This window comes from Bombyx mandarina, chromosome 03 (assembly GCF_030267445.1).
Source record: "Bombyx mandarina strain Sakado chromosome 03, ASM3026744v2".
Lineage (NCBI taxonomy): Eukaryota > Metazoa > Arthropoda > Insecta > Lepidoptera > Bombycidae > Bombyx > Bombyx mandarina.
In genome coordinates, this window is record NC_143210.1 from 5,808,832 (window position 1) to 5,827,272 (window position 18,441).

An 18,441-nucleotide genomic window follows, 5' to 3' on the forward strand; every position below is an offset into this window, starting at 1 on the left:
CACGTCGACATATGTACATAAATCATGATTCTATCAAAAATTATAGTTATAAACCAAAACAGTTTTATTTTTAAAATAAATAAAAAGAGTGCAGTTTCTGCAGCTTTGAAATCGATTTATGACAAACGATTGTATAGTTTCCTATAATATTATTATCTACTATATTTACTTACTACCTGTTATCTAATTCAGCCATCCATCTAGAACAGTAAGTACCATTTAGCCATTATTTCGAGAAAAAAACAATTTCACTGGTGGTAGAACGTCTTGGGAGTCCGCACGGATAGGTTTCACCGCCCTGCCTATTTCCGCCGTGAAGCAGTAATGCGTTTCGGTTCGAAGGGTGGGGTAGCCGTTGTAACTATACTGAGATCTTATATCCCGAGGTGGGTGGCGCATTTACGTTGTAGATGTCTATGGGCTCCAGTAACCACTTAACACCAGGTGGGCTGTGAGCTCGTCCATCCATCTAAGCAATACAAAAAAAAAATTAACTTGTAAGTAATTAATCAACCTGTCTTTTATGACTATGTTCCAGCGCTTGAATGAAAAAAGTAGACGATATAAGGTTTATTAAGGACGTACTTACTTCATTATATTTCCGATAGAAAATAACTATCATTGAGGTAATGTAGTTTTAGCTTAGTTTAGTGACTAAGCAAACAAGCGTTAATCTGATTGATGCAACTTGGTTTTCATCGCACCATTCCCAAACGGTAATCACATCTACTTCCTGAGACAAAATCTGAAAAAGTCTGAACGGAAAGCGTTAAGGTTAGAGAGAGAAAGAGAGAGGGAGAGGGAGAGAAAGAGAGAGAAAGAGAAAGCTTAACATGCAGGTTTCATTTTCTTTGCAGATCGACATCACTCAAAAGCTTAATATAGTCTCATATTTGTTCGATTACAATGACAACCGTTCAAGGTTAAATAAGTAGCCAAAGTTAAATAAGTAGTATTAATTGTATTTATTTATCTTTTTACACAATAATGTTATCGTCCATTATCTAAGGCGATTCCTTGATTGGAGATTACTAAATGATTCCGGGTTTTATTTAAATTTCTGTCTTGTATTAATTATGAACGGTAGCTAGATAATATTTTTAGTAAACTATGTATATAGGGATGGGTAGCATACATCGTTCCTAAAGTCATCAAAGAAATTGCTTAATTGTTTTTATAGATTCAATGAGAGGTGAAATATATTTATACTACCGTAGAAAATAGTCAGCTAAAATGTTAATACATTTATTAAATTATACTAAAGCTATCTGAATTTAAAGATAGGAACATTTATTAAACCTAAAATATAATACAGTATATTATTTGCATAAACTGTAGGACAATAAATTCTTAAAATAACACATGTAATTGTAGTTGAATCATGAAAAAAGAATCATATAATTGCTTATTCTGCAGGCATCAAACCTTTCAAAAGGGCTCCATTATCAGAAACATATATCGATCCCGTAATACTTCTAGCTTTGTCACTTGCTAAAAACAAAACAATATCAGCAATTTCCTCGGGTTCAGCAATTCTGTCAAGAGCCGTTCCTTTCTTCATGATATTCCAAATCTTTTCTTGGTACGATTCTGATACTCCCATATTAGATATTATATCTGTTTTAACAGGTCCAGGGTTCACGGAATTGACTCGTACTCCTTTTCCTGCTAATTCCAGTGCTATGCATCTAGTAAAGTGATCCAAGCCGGCTTTTGATGCTCCGTAAATAAAATTATTTGGTGATAGCACACCCAAGCTTGCTATACTAGAAATGTTAATGATATTACCTTTAGTTTTCACAAGATGGGGTGCAGCTAAGTTTGTTATACACACGGCGGATCGGAGGTTCGTAGATATAACCTTATCGAATATTTCCAAAGCATTTTCAGCTAGGATGCTTGCAGATGCCCCAATACCAGCATTGTTCACTAAGACATCAATTTTTCCGAAACGGTTAATGGTTTCATCTACAATTCTCTTGATGTCCTCGTCTTTGTTCATATCAGCTGTGACACTCAAGGTCTGGTTTCCATGTTTCTCGCATTGCCCGAAAACTGTTTTAAGTTTCACTTCATTTCTACCAACAATAACCACTTTAGCTCCTTCAGCTGCGAACTGTATGGCAATCGATGCTCCTATCCCAGAACTAGATCCTGTCACAACAACCACTTTCTCGTTGAAACTCATGTCTAAATTTGATGTTCACCTCTTCAAATTCGAACACTGAATACAAATTTCAACCATGTAGGTAACTTATACTGAGTTGTGCGATTAGATAATGTTATCCAATTTAGTTACGCTAGAACTATAGGCACAGTGGACAAAAAAACAATAAAATAATTTAAATTTGATTTATCATTCAGATAGGTAGTATAAATCGCGATTTTGATATTTTTAAACATTTATTATTATTATTCTGGTGTATTCTCGCTACGTGATGTAAATATGCGATAGTTTTAATCCTGGTGCTAGTAGTAGGTGATATACTTGGTTCCGCATTTATTTGATGTAGAGCGTTCGCTGAGAGATTCCAGCACTGGCTTCTGACTGAATTTGTGTTACAGTTCAGTGACGCACAAACAAAGGAAAAATCGTATATAAATAGGCATTCTTACTTATAAAAGTTTATAAATATCGGATGGATAATTATTAGAGATTTATTAATTACATAAAACTCTAAATGTACATTCATCGATATTCAATCTGAAAAAAATATTGAGTAATTTTTGAGATAATGAATACATTTAATTTTGTGATAACACCCTATTTATTATTTACTTTTTGTTTTAACGTTGCACGTTCTTCGTGACTACGGAAAACTTTAAGTATCCTTTAGTCATGGTTTATTTTGCATGTTAACGGTACTAGCTTAATTACATTGAATAGTCGTCAGCATGATAACATCACATTTTTGTTTACAAGTATCTCGGATAGACTTTGATTCCATTAAGTGGTAGCTTTGTTATTACTTGTTGTTATGTAACCATGAATAAAAATAATATGACTTAAGGGTGACGTAATCGAAACAGGTTTAAGTAATGTACAATAGGAAGCGTTTCTGAAATTCTTTGGTCAATTGATACAAATTACACACAAGAAATTTAAGCACAAGTACCATTCCATATCCATACCAATAGAACAACAAAAGATAGATTGTTAAGGTCTAATTTCGAATGATGGAGCGTTTTTTTTTATTGTCCTTGCAAGCAGACGAGTATACGGCCAACCTGATGACGAGTACTCACTGTCAGGCGTCACTCATGGACGTCAGAGGTACAACCAAGCTGCTGCTTACCGCTGGGTACTTTCTGCAAGCCTCGTTTGAAGAAAGACATGTCATAACGATCAGGAAACACCGGTGAGAGGGAATTCATACCGGAAGGTATAAGATAAAAAATTATTCTCGAATCATACTACGGATCAACGCAGTCATTCTAGGTAGTATGCATTTTACTCCGGTGCGGTAATAAAAACAAGATGACAGTATCATCTCGAACAATTCCTCAGAGCATTCGCCATGGAACATACGGTACAAAGCAGAGAGAGAACCGAAATTAATCGTAGACCCAGAGGCTCCTAACCAAATATTTAAGTTTCTAGTACTGACAGTATAGTAAATTGAGTCGCTACGATGAATCTACGAGAAGGATGCTGCTGTAAGTAATTTTAGGAGTACGCGATGAAAATTCCTTAATTTTTACAATACGATATCCACTATCGTATAAGCCGATTACAAAAATGATTATTTTTACAAAATCGATAATTTATCTATAGTTTTATTTCGGCTTAGAGTCGCATTTATGCAGACCGACGGCACGACATTAAGAATGGATTTTTATGCGTTTGATCTCGTTAAAAATTTCGTTAATTTCTCGTTTAACGGAACTATTTCCTTAATGACTTTTCATTAACGTAGGAAACTTTGGATTATGTTCGTCACCGCCAAAAGTGTTTTCACTTAAAAAACTTGGCGGCAAGAAGTGTTTTCAGTCTAAAAGCTTTTAATTAAAGTTGGAAAATCCTGAAAATTTTAATGTGGGCGAACAATTAAAAAATTTCCTCGGCGCGTATTTAGCTCGTGTCTGGAGTTTTAGTTTTCAATTAGTACGATATTATGAAAGGCTTCTGAAGGTTTGAAATTGGAAGGTAGCAAATACAAATATTTAATGTAATTTAACATAATTCTAGTCTCAAAAGGTGTCACCTAGAGCTTAAGTAATAAGGTCATGTCTATTTAATTTATGCCTTCCCATTGAGCATTACAACCAGGGACGTGTTAAACTAGGATGGGGCCCTTGGGCACACAAGAATTTGAGGCTCTTTTGGAAAGTAAAAAAAATGAATTATAATAACATTTTTTTACTGAGATGACCATTTATTATAGGTAATCAAATACAGTATGATATAATATGTCATTAATGATATTAGAATGCTGCTGGTTTTTTGGTTACGATTTCGATAACGGTTTCTTTCGGGATGTCTGTTGAGCAAAATCTTCTATTATAGGCATAGTATATCTTGTAATTCTGATTACTGATTCTGATTACTAATTTGTGAAAAAAGTGTAATGTGCCCGAGAAAAATGTTTTGAGAATAAGCGTGTGAGATAAATTTTCTGTCTTTCAGGGCCCACTGAGAATGGGGGCCCTGGGCACGGGCCCCGTGTGCCCTTATGGTAAAGACGGTATTGATTACAACAATTCTAGCCACATGAATATTTCGTTACACTATTTTAAAATTCTAGCTTCAGTTAACAATTTTCGAATATCGAACACTCATAAATCACCTTGGAATTTTGAAAACGATACTAATGTCCACAACGTCTTTTAAGAAAAAAAAACAAAATGTCAAATGTGCAATTCACACGTGGTAGAAGTGAAACCTTCCAAAATTAAAATACAATTATCCTAAACGTCTTAAAATTTTGTCATTAGTAAATAATTGTAAGGTAGCGCCCTCTGTGAATTGATATTTTAATTTCACGTATAATCCTAAATTAAAATTCACTACAAGAGCTTTCATACACACGTTAGTATTAAAAAATCTCACAGATGGCGCTGTATTAAATAGTATGTATATTTCTGTCTCATTCTTTTGTATTTGTGTCTCTTACCTGTCGTTTTTTCCGTTGCATCCGGTTTGAAATCACAACGATTCTAAAGAAGTTTTCACTTCAAAAACTAGCATCGTCGCCTCCTAAAGTTCAAACGTCGTTTGCGTCTTTACTTATACAAATTGCTCAAAATTAAATAGCTCTGTAGTTCATCAAAACATTACACACCAAACCGTTATACGAAAACTTAACTATCTCGCATGCAGAATCAAATCGCTAACCAATTCAGTTAGGGGCGCGGCGCGGAAAACACGATTTGTACTCAATTTCTGGTTATTTTTTCCGTTTTCGTTTGTAAGTGATTTTCGCTTTAGGAATATTGATTTAACGACAATGAATTCAGCACGTGAGCATCAAATAATGAAACGTGCTCCGTATTAATTAAACAAGTGATCTACAATGCGAAATAGTGATTTATGAGGAGGTCCTTAATATTTAATGACAAACATAAAACGTATGAAAAGTTTTGAATAATATAATTTACTAAGCTATCGTGTACTAGATGTAAGCTAGGATAGACGAGCTCACGACTTGCCTGGTGTTAAGTGGAAACCGGAGTCAAACACCCAGCACGAGGTTGTAATCTAAAGAGTATCGCCATTGTCAAACTCAAGCTAACGAAACTGAGTTAAAAAGTAAAATTCAATTTATCGTAATGTGTTGTTTGTCTCAAGGAACAGCACTGGAATTAAATTTTATTGTAAGCTCCTTTGCTTTACTTAAACCACATATTCTACGATACAGTTTAAAATTCTTCAGAACTCATACCTCAAAATGAATTGTAAATGAGCTAGTCTATAACGCAGCGAGTGAGTTTGCTTTTTACGTTTTACCCTGCATGAGTAAAAAGCATTTACATAATAATAGGTTTTGAATAATGCATGGAGACTTTGAAGACTAGCAGGCTGTGTGAGGTGTGCTCTGACGAATTGTTTGAGATGATACCATCATCTCGTTTTTACCATCGCACCGCCCGCCACCGGAGTAAAGTTCATCCATGGAACCTACTCCATGGAACTACCTGGAACCACTGCGGTCATACACAGTGCGTTTCCAGAGATATTTTTTGTTACGTACCATCCGGCTTTGGAATGAGCTCCCCTCCACGGTGTTTCCCGAGCGCTATGACATATCCATCTTTAAACGAGGCTTGTGGAGAGTACTTAACGGTAGGCAGCAGCTTGGCTCTGCTCCTGGCATTGCGACGGTAACCACTCACCATCAGGTGGGCCGTATGATCGTCTGCTTACAAGAGCAAAAAAAAGGTGTTAGTGCATTGCGAAGCATACCTTTACTATGATTAGAGGACTAAACATTCGAAAACTGTTAATTCGATAATTCGATGTAATCTCGTGGTAGACAACACTGTGAGGAACCCTAATTCAGTCTATTCATGCCGCAGAGCATTCATGAAGGCATGATTTCCGTTTTGAAGGGTCTGGGACAGACGTCAATAAAACAATTGAGTCTTCGACTTCAAGTCTCGAGGTGAGTGGCAGTAATTAAGTTATGCTGTCTGGGCTGTGGGTTACAGTACTTATAAACAACAAGTCTAGAGCAGTGGTCTTTAACCATGTCAATCAAAAGAGCAAAATATAGAAAACACAGCAGAAATGTATTATAAAACTAGCTGAGTCGGCAGACTTCGTAGTACCTCAATCGACAAATAAAAGACCTAAACTTTTGTATTAAATTAACTTAAAACTAACAAAAGGAATCCGTCCGACGTGACGGGGGACACATCAAAGGAAAAACAAAATTGTTCTTTTTATTTAATTCCGAGCATTTTCATATTTATCTACCTTTTAAACCTTCTCTGGACTTCCACAAATAATTCAAGACCAAAATTAGCCAAATCGGTCCAGCCGTTCTCAAGTTTTAGCGAGACTAACGGACAGCAATTAATTTTTATATATAAGTATATATATAGAAGATAGAAGATAACAATTTTTTAACATTTATTTATGTAGCCTTGTCTTTCAAAAATGTTTAATCGTGTTTTATAAGGCATGATAATAAGTAATATTCCGTGCCTGAACTAAACATGTCGGACAAGCCGTAGCCGAGAAGTCAAAGAGCCGCATGCGGCTCGTGAGCCGTATTTTGTCAACCGCTGATCTAGAGCAATTTACAACAACGCGCGAGGCATGACCTTTTTAAGGACTTTTTCCACATGTTGCCTTGAATTATTTAACAATTTTATGAAAAAGCACGTTAATTATGAATTATTTAACATCCGTCTACCCTCATAACTGCATTGTTACATAACTATTAAATTATAAAACATATTTTCTGTAAAATAACATCACTATGTAAGATCTAAACAGGCAATTTGTCGGTGCGAACAAATTACTCGAGAAGGAAATATTAAACAGATGTTTTGGAACTTTAGCCGCTCGTGATCACAATTTGTGAGCGAGAACGCGCAGTAAATTCACTTTATTGTTAGTTGTAAATAAAGTTTCTTTTAAAAATATTGAACTTCGTCCAGACCTCGAAGAATAATTCAGATTTCGAACGTTAAGTTTTTCAGTATCATCAACAAAAGCTTAAAGGCATTAATTTAGACCATTAAAGGGAATAAATCTTTATGATCGCAGTTCGATTAAACTCCACGATAGTTAAAGTAAGATCAAATACGGAAAGTGTTATGATTAAGTATTATAATACAAAAAATGTATCTACTTATATCGCCGTTTTGTAGGCGTCCACAGCTTCTGCAGGTGATGAAAATCTCTGTCCACGCAATTTATTCTTTATTTTAGGGAAAGTATAGAAATCATTAGGGCTTAGGTCGGGGCTGTACGGCGGATGGTCTAATAATTCTATGTTTACTTGCTCTAAAAACTCTTTTGTTCTGTGCGCGGTGTGAGAACTCGCATTGTCGTGATGGAGGATGATGGGGCGGTTGCAGTTCTCTTTACGGAGTTCAGAAACGACCTGTGGCAAACAAATGCTAGCATACCATTCTGCATTAACCGTTTTTTGTCCCTCAAGAGGAATAGTCGTAACATGGCCGGTTTTGGAGACAAACGTGGCCACCATTTTTTTTGAAACACTCCGTGAACGAACAATTTTTGTTGGCTTTAACTCATTTTCGAACACCCAAACTCGTGACTGGTTTTTTTGTTTCGGGTTCGTACGCGTATATCCAGGATTCGTCACCTGATACAATGTTGTATACAGCATTTAAGGATCCTGCGTGGAATCTTTCGAGAGTTCTGACGCACCAAGTAACGCGAGCCGCTTTTTGCTCTTCACAGAGCGAATGCGCTATCCATCGGGAAAACAACTTTTTTACACCTAATTGTTCATGCAAGATTATTTGTATTTGACTCATGCCAATGTCTAAAGTTGCCTGAATTTCGCGGTATGTCACATGTCGATCTTCCTCAATAAGCTTTCGCACAGCATCAACGTTTTCTTGGGTGACTGCAGTTTTTGGACGACCTTGACGGGGATCATCACTGAGCTTGACACGTCCACGTTGAAACTCAGCAAACCAGCGATAAATTGTGGTTTTGGATGGGGCTTCATCACCAAATGCAGAAATCATCCGGTCAACACACTGTTTTAGTGTTAAACCACTTCGAAAGTCATAATAAATCATCGCTCTTGAATTTTCTCGAATCAATTCCATTTTCTCAACGACTAAACAAGTTTGACAAAACCTCGTGACAAGACCGAGAATCTTTTTTTAAATAAATAAATGGTATTCGATTTTTAAAACCAAGGAGTTTTCAATTAAAAAGATTTTAATATGACAGGAACAGTGGAAATATTCCATTCCCGATACTTTTAGTGCAGCCCTCGTACCCAAAAAAATTCAAGTTCATCTTTTTATTTATTTATTGCTTAGATGGGTGGACGAGCTCACAGCCTGATGTTAAGTGGTTACTGGAGCCCATAGACATCTACAACGTAGACGCGCCACCGACCTTGGGATACAAGTTCTAAAGTCTCATTATAGTTACAACGGCTGCCCCACCCTTCAAACCGAAACGCATTACTCCTTCACGGCAGAAATAGGCAGGGCGGTGGTACGTATCCGCGCGGACTCACAAGTGGTCCTACAACCACTTATATATGCAATAAAAAAAAGTTGTGTATGTATTTAAACGTATATAATTAACTATGTAAATGTGGTATGTATCTGGTTCCCATTACACGGGGACTCATAATTTCGGGACGAATGACTATTTTGTGTGACTTGCACCCGGTTTTTATTGTATGCAAATGGAAATCAACTTTAGAAAGGTATAATTTAAAAAAGACTAAGTACATTAAATAAGCTTACTCTGAAACATTGGCCATCTGTTTGTCGTCTATTTACCGTTTCAATATATTCTTCAACTATTTAATGTGGTACAATTGAATCTCTCTTTGTCTCTCTTTGAAGAGGGAGTCTCTCTCAATTTGTGTATCGTTTCAGACGATTTACATGTAGCGTTCTTTCTTTTCATTCTATTTCAATAACTATTGAACTTATTGTTAGACAGTGTGCAGAATTTCGACAGTTCATATAAAAAAAATATATTTTATTTTTTATAATTATTTTATGTTTTCATTTCTACTTGGTACTTTGTTTACAATAATAAAACTTTGGTAACGAAGTTTTGATGACATTTATTCGACAAGCTTTCCCTTTTAAATATTACGACGTAGCTTAAAGTTACAAATGCAAATAAAATAAATTGGAAAGTGTACTAAATTCTTACTACCGACTTAAGTTTACTAAATAAACTTGTAGTTTTTAGAAGTATGTACATTAAAATTTAGTGATGAACAGATAAATTCTAATTGACAGTATTACGATCTGCAGGGTGTAAAGTTTAATTCTTGGTATCGACAGAAAAATGAAACAAAACCCGCTGAAAAAATTTATATCTATATTTTTTATCTAACTACAGTAGAAAGAATTTTCCTTTTCAACTCGTATATTTTATTCCTAAGATATGCAGACAACGAGCTCTTATTAATTAAGCACGTCTTTGTTTCAGGTCTAAGCATGATTTGAATTAATCAGGTGAGTTAAAATGGTTTAGTAATTTCTTTATTTCTTATTAAAGAAGGGGTGTACTGGTAGCCCTGAGGCCTTTCTAGTTTCACCAGGACAGGCGGGCGAGCAAAGGCTCAGCCTGGAAGGGTGGGATTTGCTCACAGCTGCCCGAGCGCCTCGCCTTCGCGAATGCATCTACTGCCGGATCGCGACCCGCTAAGAAGATCCGGCGAGAAACTCAGCGGGCTGATGTATGGATTACTTATACATCGCGCCTTTCTCAAGGCGTAGTCTCCCGGTAAGAATTGGAAGAAGAGGAGGACTTTGGTCTTCCTCTTCTCCCTCTTCTTCTCTGGAGGCGCCGGAGTCCGACATAACCCGGTCTGTTACCCCTCTCGGCCGGGTATCCGTAAACGGATTACTTATACATGGTTGCACTCTTGTCAAGTTCGATGAGTACGGCTCACTAATTTCTTAATGATTGAGGATGCCAGCAGTTTAATATTGCGTTTATTATGTGATATGAAATTAACAGACGCAAAATCAAACAGTCCTAAAAGATTTCAACGTATTTTTTTTCAAATTACACCCTATTGCATACAGTTATCTTTACGTAAATAAAATAATCAAACTTTGTGAATGATGGTTCAGAAAGGAAAATAACATTAGGTCTAAAAGTTTTTCTCTGAAGTCTTTTGTTTGAAATTCATAACAAATAATTGAATCTATAAAAATTTTAGAGAACGCGAATCAAAGAAGGCTTTTTAAGCACTTGAACATTATTATGATCTGTCGAAGTAAAAACAGTTCTCTGCCTACCCAAAATCCTAATGAATAAATGCGTGAATTATATAAAATTTAATTTATATTCATGAAAGGCAGAGATATAACCAACCTACCGACTGTTCTTATAGCCCTTTGATGTATTCACGATCTCAAACACAACTCTAGTTATAACGAAGTATGGGAATGTGAAAGCGAACCTTTGCTCCCATTTTCGTTGGTTCCGAAGTTGATAACAGCTTTCCGAACAAAAAAAGAGGTCGGATCCGCGTGTGCGTAGGATATGCAATATCCATTGAGATTGATAGTGACTTCATATTATTTTGTCATTGTTTCGCACGCACACACAAAGTCAACGACGAGATAGAAATATGGAAACGAATGCTTATCAATCGCAATTGCTTAAAAGTCGACTGTTAAACACCCTCAATGAAAGTAGGTATCTTATACCCAGATATTATGAATGTAAAAAGGCATCGTTTAGCTGTTTACGGCATTTGCCGAATACATATCGACTTCATGAAATAAATGTGTTTTATTTTCACTTGTTCTTGATTTGAATACTTCCCGGTATTTATTGTCATGGATAACTGGATACATTAAGTACCGATTCAGTGACTGCACTAACCATTAGAAGCAAATAGTGGGTGCGGAGCGCTCATGACTTGAACATGAAAAATAATGAGTGGCTTTGAGTAATGCCTCTATCAACGCACCACACCTCACGGCAAGACTTTTGCACCACTTGTGTATACTCTATGTTTGCGACGCACACAAGCATCACAGAGAACAGCAGGGGTCACTACTTAACCTCAATTAATGCAAACCGATTCTTTAACATTTAATAATCGATTATCTTCTAATAATCGATTCTATTCTAGCGAATGTTCATTTTCGGGTTCTTCGTGATCTAATTTTCTTATCTTCCATTAAAATAAAAATAAACGTCGTCACTATCAATTCAAATTCAAATACAAGTTACACTAGGACCTTAAATGAAATCAAATGAGATTTAAAATAATATAGCGAAAAAGAATCGATTTGACGTTACTGAGTAAAATCTGAAAACAAAAGAGGTCGACATTTCTGATAAAATGAATTCGAGTGAGATCTGACAACATCCGCATTATCAACCATTCGAATATTCCCAGATCCTATTTGCATAACGAGATTATGTCTTATGGAATTTTGTAACGGTTGACATCCGAACATGCTCCTGCAAATGCAGAGTAATGAGGTTGTTATGTGCGTGGGTCAGACCGCAAATGGAAGGGTTCGCGTTTCAAAACCAGTAAAACGACAGTACGATGTGAATGCCTATTTTACGGTTTACGAACCTCTGGAATAGGCCAAAACAGATCGCACTCTTCAAACTATACCTCTGTTAAAAATGATTAAGTATGGCAAATCATTTATTAATTGATAGCTCTATGGCACTTTGCCTTTGGCACGCTACCTGTCAATAAAAAGAATACATCGGAAACAGATTTCACAATCAAAATAAGTAGCTGTATTGTAGAAATTATGTTGCGAGGTGGCCTTATTCGATTGGTCGGGATTGGTTCCTTTTGACCCTCTAAGAGTTGAAGCTTTTATTGATAAGACTGAAAGATTTTTATTGGAAAACGAATTTAATTTGAATAGTTTTAAACGCTAGATTTACAGTCTAATAATTTTCTAATACTATTACATACACTAGCAACTCTGAGAATCTTGTGATGTAATTCCCAATTTATTGAAAAATACGATTTAAAATCGGTCAAGGAGCTTATAAATACTCATTAGCTTGTTCAGGTCAAACACAGTAGGCTATAAAATAATAGCTTCGCTCTAAGGTCAGAGGAACCATGACCCTGGTGACTTCCGCTCGTCTCCGTCCTCGTTAACATACATAACAATTGTTATATCTCTAAAGTAAAACTATATAAAGATATTTAGATAGACAAACTGTGGTTCGTTAAAGTTACCTTCGTTGACAATCTATACTAATATTATAAAGCTGAAAAGTTTATTTGTTTGAACGCGCTAATCTCAGAAACTACTGGTCCGATTTGAAAAATTATTTCTGTGTTAGATAGCCCATTTATCGAGGAAGACTATAAGCTATATAACATCACGCTAAGACTAATACAAGCGGAGCACCAATAAAGGGTGTTTCAAAATCGGGGTTTTTTTCCCTTTTGAGAGCTTCCGCTGCGTGCGCTGTAGAAACGGTTAAAGTTTCGCTAAAATAATGTATGACAGAATTGTTTAAAAGATCTAAAAAAAAGTCCGCGACAGCATATGTCTATATGTTAAAGTTGGCTCACTATAACGTTTTTTATGCTAACCAAATTTGTTCTAAAATTAAGCATAATTTGTGAACTATTCCACGCGGACGAAGTCGCGGGCAAAAGCTGGTCCTTTTATATTTGAAGCCCGCTTTTCTATTACGTAAGAAAAGCGTACGTAAGTTATTAAAGTAAGCAAATACATTAATTTTAATCCACTATGTAATTAAGAAACCTTATGATCTAATAATTTAAAGGTAGTTTTTAATTATATCGTTACAAGATGTCTAGCCTTTGATTTACAGATGATAAGGCATATTAAGAGCCCATTCGAATCCGAACTGCCATACTGCCTGTTACTGCAGAGCGCTTCAGAAACAACAGAGCTCATTGCAGAGTTTGATGCTAGGTAGTGGTTCTGTCATGAAGGTTTTTTTATTGTTCTAGTAGGCAAATGAACATACCGTCCTGATGATGAGTGGTTTCCGTGGAGTCAAGCCGCTATCTACCGCAGCTGTTGCGTCATAATATACTTATTGCATAGGTAAACAAGCTCACGGCCCAGCAAGTTTTAAGTAGTAACCAGAACCAATTGACCTCATGATGTAGATGCCACCTCTCACTTCAATACATTGGGTCAAAGGGCCAATTGTATATAACGGCTGTCTAAAACATTAACGCCTATAACAGTATCATTGTACCATTTGTAATAAACCAAATTAGAAAATTTCTGGGTTCTTTTTTATTAAACTGTGTGATTACATCACCATCGAAGTCTTTCCGTATTTCTTTAGAAAAATTGCTACCTACCTGCTGGGTTCTAAGACCGACATTGTCAGATCGCTTATCACGGGTACACCGGGCGTATTATCTTTTAGCGATGACATCGAAAAGGAAATGACGGGATTGTCTCGAATTAATTGAGCAATTTTATGGAAACCGTTGGTCAGACCAGGTAACTGCGCTCACTGGACTCTCTGTTGCGACCGCCCTGAGAGAAGCCGAAAATCGAAGGAAATGGTGGCTGATGGTGCAAAGAGCCACCAAGGGCTTTCAGGGACTCGACCTTCAGCAATGAAGTAAGCGACTAAGAAGAAGAAGAAGGGAATATACAACACCCAAAAATCACAAATTAACTGTGACATTAGAATTTTTGGTAATCCCATCGGTTCTTCTATCTATAAAGTCAAATAGAAGTAGCCGAAATTGGGAACTATTCTCGATTCGAATAATAATAGTTTTTATAAAATAAGTATTTCACCAAAGCATGAAGTATCACAAGTCAAACTGGAAATTTTCCATAACATTTTATACAATTAGTCTTCTTATTCAGAAAGGCAATTTGTTAAAACAAAATAACGATATTCATGGAAGTCATCCAGTGTTCTTGTTAACAACGTTATCTGCTTCGCTGGATAGTGGAAATGTGCGGAGGAAATTGAGTTATACCACTCCCGGAACTAGCTTTCATGAGGAATAACTAAAACTAGACTACAGGTCTACGTAAAGTTTCGATATTTTTGTGAATATTCTTTTATGAAACTTTTCCACCTAAATTCCAAATACATTTTAATTTTTTTTGATAATATTATTATTATTACATTAAAGGTGCATTAACTTAGGATAGCATTTTTTTGTCTCTTATAATAAATTGTCTGATATTATGTGTTTAACCAGACGTGGTACAATCTCAATTCCGTCATCTACTTTATGAGATGAGGCTGTCGTCTCAATTGTGTTGTAAGAACGGATGCTCTACCCTTCAAGCCGAGACCGCTTCACGGGAGATATAATAATGACATAGTATTAACTTCGCGGCAACGTTGTCGATTATTCAACAGTTTTTAATTGCTTAAACTTATGATTGAGTGAATGAATGAACAGCCCACCTTGTGTTACGCTAAATAACGCAATATCAAGCTTAGTGTTTCAGAACATAGTTTCAGTCTCAGTTACGTGGCAACTAAAGTTGGATTATTCTAAGTGTGTTGTTACTTAATCACCTCTCCGTGTCAACTTACTCAGAAATCGTAGTTATTAGTTGAATATCCAACTCATTAGAATATCAAACTAGTAGTAGTAGTAGTAACTAGTAGTAGTTAGTTATATTTAAAAATCTCTTGCTTTGATTTTGTTATGTGAACGCTTGGAATCCCTCAATCAACCAAAGGTTTTCATTCCAACAAACCTTTGTCACTTTTGAAATGATGATTAGTAAAAGCCAAAAAAAATCTAAGCCGAAAAATTACTGTGACCTACGCATTGAAAATTCGTAGAAAAACATTTATGGGTTGCGAAGACATAACCCAAATAAAGTAAAAAAGATTGTATTTTGAACTAGCTTTTGCCCGCGACTTCGTCCGCGTGGAACAGTTAGTTTGGGCATAACGCTAAATTTTACACGTCTCTTCATTTACGTAGAATATCATTTTTATAAAAACACCTTCACAAATAATGCTTTATTTTAGAACAAATTTGGTTAGCATAAAAAACGTTATAGAGAGCCAACCTTAACATATAGACATATGCTGTCGCGGACTTATTTTTGGATCTTTTGATGGGGAACAATTCAATGGGAAACAAACTGTTCAGCTTTATACTATTAGTATAGATTTCAGCCCTACAGAAATTTCAGATCCAACAGGAGAAATGTCACGAGGCGTATGATATCTGCGAATAACGCTTACTTGCGACGACTACGAGCGATCTGAGCACAATGACAAATTAGAAACTACATTATATTAAATTAGATAAAGTACAAGTATCCGTTTAATGCTGTCACACAAAGCAATTATACGACTTGAGGAATAGTACTGCCGTACAGTGCAACCAGGACTTACATTTTGCCTTTCTACAAAAGTAGAGAGTTTCAAGTTGTCTTGTATACTGGCTGTGGTTTTTGCCGGGAGCTTCTGCGCCGATAATACTTGGAAAAAAGTTGGCATTTTTCATGAATTTCCGTATGTAGTACGGTATCAGCCTCGGATAGTTCACCGGTCACCGTTCTCGTCGAACCCACCACTTGTCAAATTAAAACACGTTTCTCGCTGGATCTTCTCAGTGGGTCGCATTTCCGATCCGGTGGTTGATTCTGCGAAGCATTTCTTTTGCTAAGGCCAGTGTTAGCAACACACCCGGTTTGACTCACTCACCACTACCCGTTTTTGTCATAAAAGGTGATTTCATCCAATGAGCAGCAGCGTTCTCTGAGCAATTTTTTAGCGGACTGCGCTCATCCAACTGAAATTGACTGGTGGTAGACGTGTTATCATCTACATTGTCAAAGATACTGTTACTGACTCGGACTAGTCACGCGTTTCAGTCTGAAGGGTGGGACAACCGTTATTACTTATGTTCTTACGTACAATGTGGATTGCAGAATTCCCGTTTTGATGTTATGAGCTAGTTTAAATATGTTAGGATTTAAAAAAAGAGGAAATATATAACAGAACTCGACTGAGAATCAAACACAGAAATAATAAACGAGGCAATCATACCAACACTTCTAAGTAGAAAATTTAACACGCTATGATTCCGAGACGATATACCATTAAAAACAAATTAGCTTGAACTAAGTAACAAGAGAGTTAACTTAAAGGAAACTTAATAATATAAAGTTATCCGACGTAGAGGATAATTAATTATTAAACTTAAAAAAAGAACAAACAAACTTAACCCAACAGAAATCAAGTTAATGGAGTTATGAATTTGCATGGAATAAAACTTAGATCTGAATGAGATATAGATCTCAGGTAAGCAACATTAGGTCAAAAGGTGAAGAGAGACAGATAAAATTCTAAATGGACTCTATCAAAATTCTGTAACATTTGATGTTACTAAAGTTGCAAGTTTCGATAGCATTATTTCTTCAACTTCTTATTCCTTTAACGATATCCTAAGTAGTGGGGTTAGTTAATTTCTTCTTTTTTTTTTATTGCTTAGATGGGTGGACGAGCTCACAGCCCACCTGGTGTTAAGTGGTTACTGGAGCCCATGGACGTCTACAACGTAAATGCGCCACCCACCTTGAGATATAAGTTCTAAGATCTCAGTATAGTTACAATGGCTGCCCCACCCTTCAAACCGAAACGCATTACTGCTTCACGGAAGAAATAGGCAGGGCGGTGGTACCTACCTACCCGCGCGGACTCACAAGCGGTCCTACCACCAGTCTTCTCTGAGATAGTATCGTCATGCCGGTTAGACGGGCATGCAGACAGCTTATAACGCGATGCAATCGTTCGTTTGAAGTAAAAAAAGTTAAAATATTGGAAAAGTTCAGACAACTATTTTAATAATATAATTTATACTTCACATCTTACGTCTTAGGATGGATTGCGGTAAACATGCACATGATACCTCATTGTCTATGTACTCCAATGACAGTTTAACATCATTTATTATCTACTCACCATATTGCCATTTCATTTAAGAATTATCTTTTACTTTATGACATTTTGGAAATATGTTTTCTTTACTATCCCACATACTCTATCTACCTCGTATACCACCAATTAAGATAGGCACGTTTTGATTGATTTTAAGGTTGGATCCACTGATATTTATCTCACATAGACTGAAATCTAAAAAAATTTCGAAAATAATAAAGTCTTACTAACTATCTAAAGTCAGAATAGTTCGTTGTATAGAATAACAGTTAAAATTTGTTTCATAGATACTCCGAATCTCGTAAGATTCGTAATCTCGTAAGATCGTAATCTTATTATTACGACCATGATTTTGTTGACAACAATAAGATTACGTTGTCGTTGACAACAAAAGAATGATATTGTTGTCAACAAAAGAAATTCGTAATTTTTGAGGGTCTATTTTTAATTTCCATCGAAACACGACGAGCTTATAAATGTATAAATATAATGAATACAATGAAAATATAGGAAAAGCCCTTATTTACTAAAACTTTCAGGATTGAACGAAGGGCGTTTGTTCCACATCAAATGTCGCTTTACCCCAAATATTGTAACTATACTTGAGAACTTAGAACTTATATCTCAAGGTGGGTGGCGGGCTTACCTTGTAGCTGTCTATGGGCTCCAGTAACCACTTAACAGCAGGTGGGCTGTGAGCTCGTTCACCCATCTAAGAAAAAGAAAAAATAATAGCAATAGGAGTCATCAATGAAAATACTATTTGTAGTTCTAAATCTCGTTATTTCAAATAAATACATTTCTGCATTGAACAGTGCCTTTTTTTTTTCCTGCCTAAGCTGGTAGCCTGGAGCGGCTATTCCAGCGTAACCGTGGCTAGTAGGTGA

General features: G+C 36.1%; 2 protein-coding genes across 3 annotated transcripts in view; one reads left to right on the forward strand and one right to left on the reverse strand.

Moving 5' to 3' along the window:
- LOC114250646 (putative G protein-coupled receptor CG31760) overlaps positions 1 to 18,441 on the forward strand; it is a 74,053-nt gene that overhangs the window by 14,348 nt on the left and 41,264 nt on the right. For both annotated transcript variants that reach the window (XM_089739637.1, XM_028184613.2), the window contains exon 2: positions 10,115 to 10,140. The gene's annotated coding sequence lies outside the window, so the exon portion shown is untranslated. The remainder of the gene's footprint in view (positions 1 to 10,114; positions 10,141 to 18,441) is intronic.
- On the reverse strand, positions 952 to 2,757 carry LOC114250661 (uncharacterized). Its single transcript, XM_028184632.2, has one exon. It carries the CDS (start codon positions 2,186 to 2,188, stop codon positions 1,406 to 1,408), a length of 783 nt encoding a protein of 260 aa, XP_028040433.2. The 5' UTR covers positions 2,189 to 2,757; the 3' UTR covers positions 952 to 1,405.

What these genes read in the sequence shown, in the direction of transcription:
- LOC114250661 (XM_028184632.2), bottom strand. Translation starts at nt 2,188, where the DNA reads ATGAGTTTCAACGAGAAAGTGGTTGTTGTGACAGGATCTAGTTCTGGG.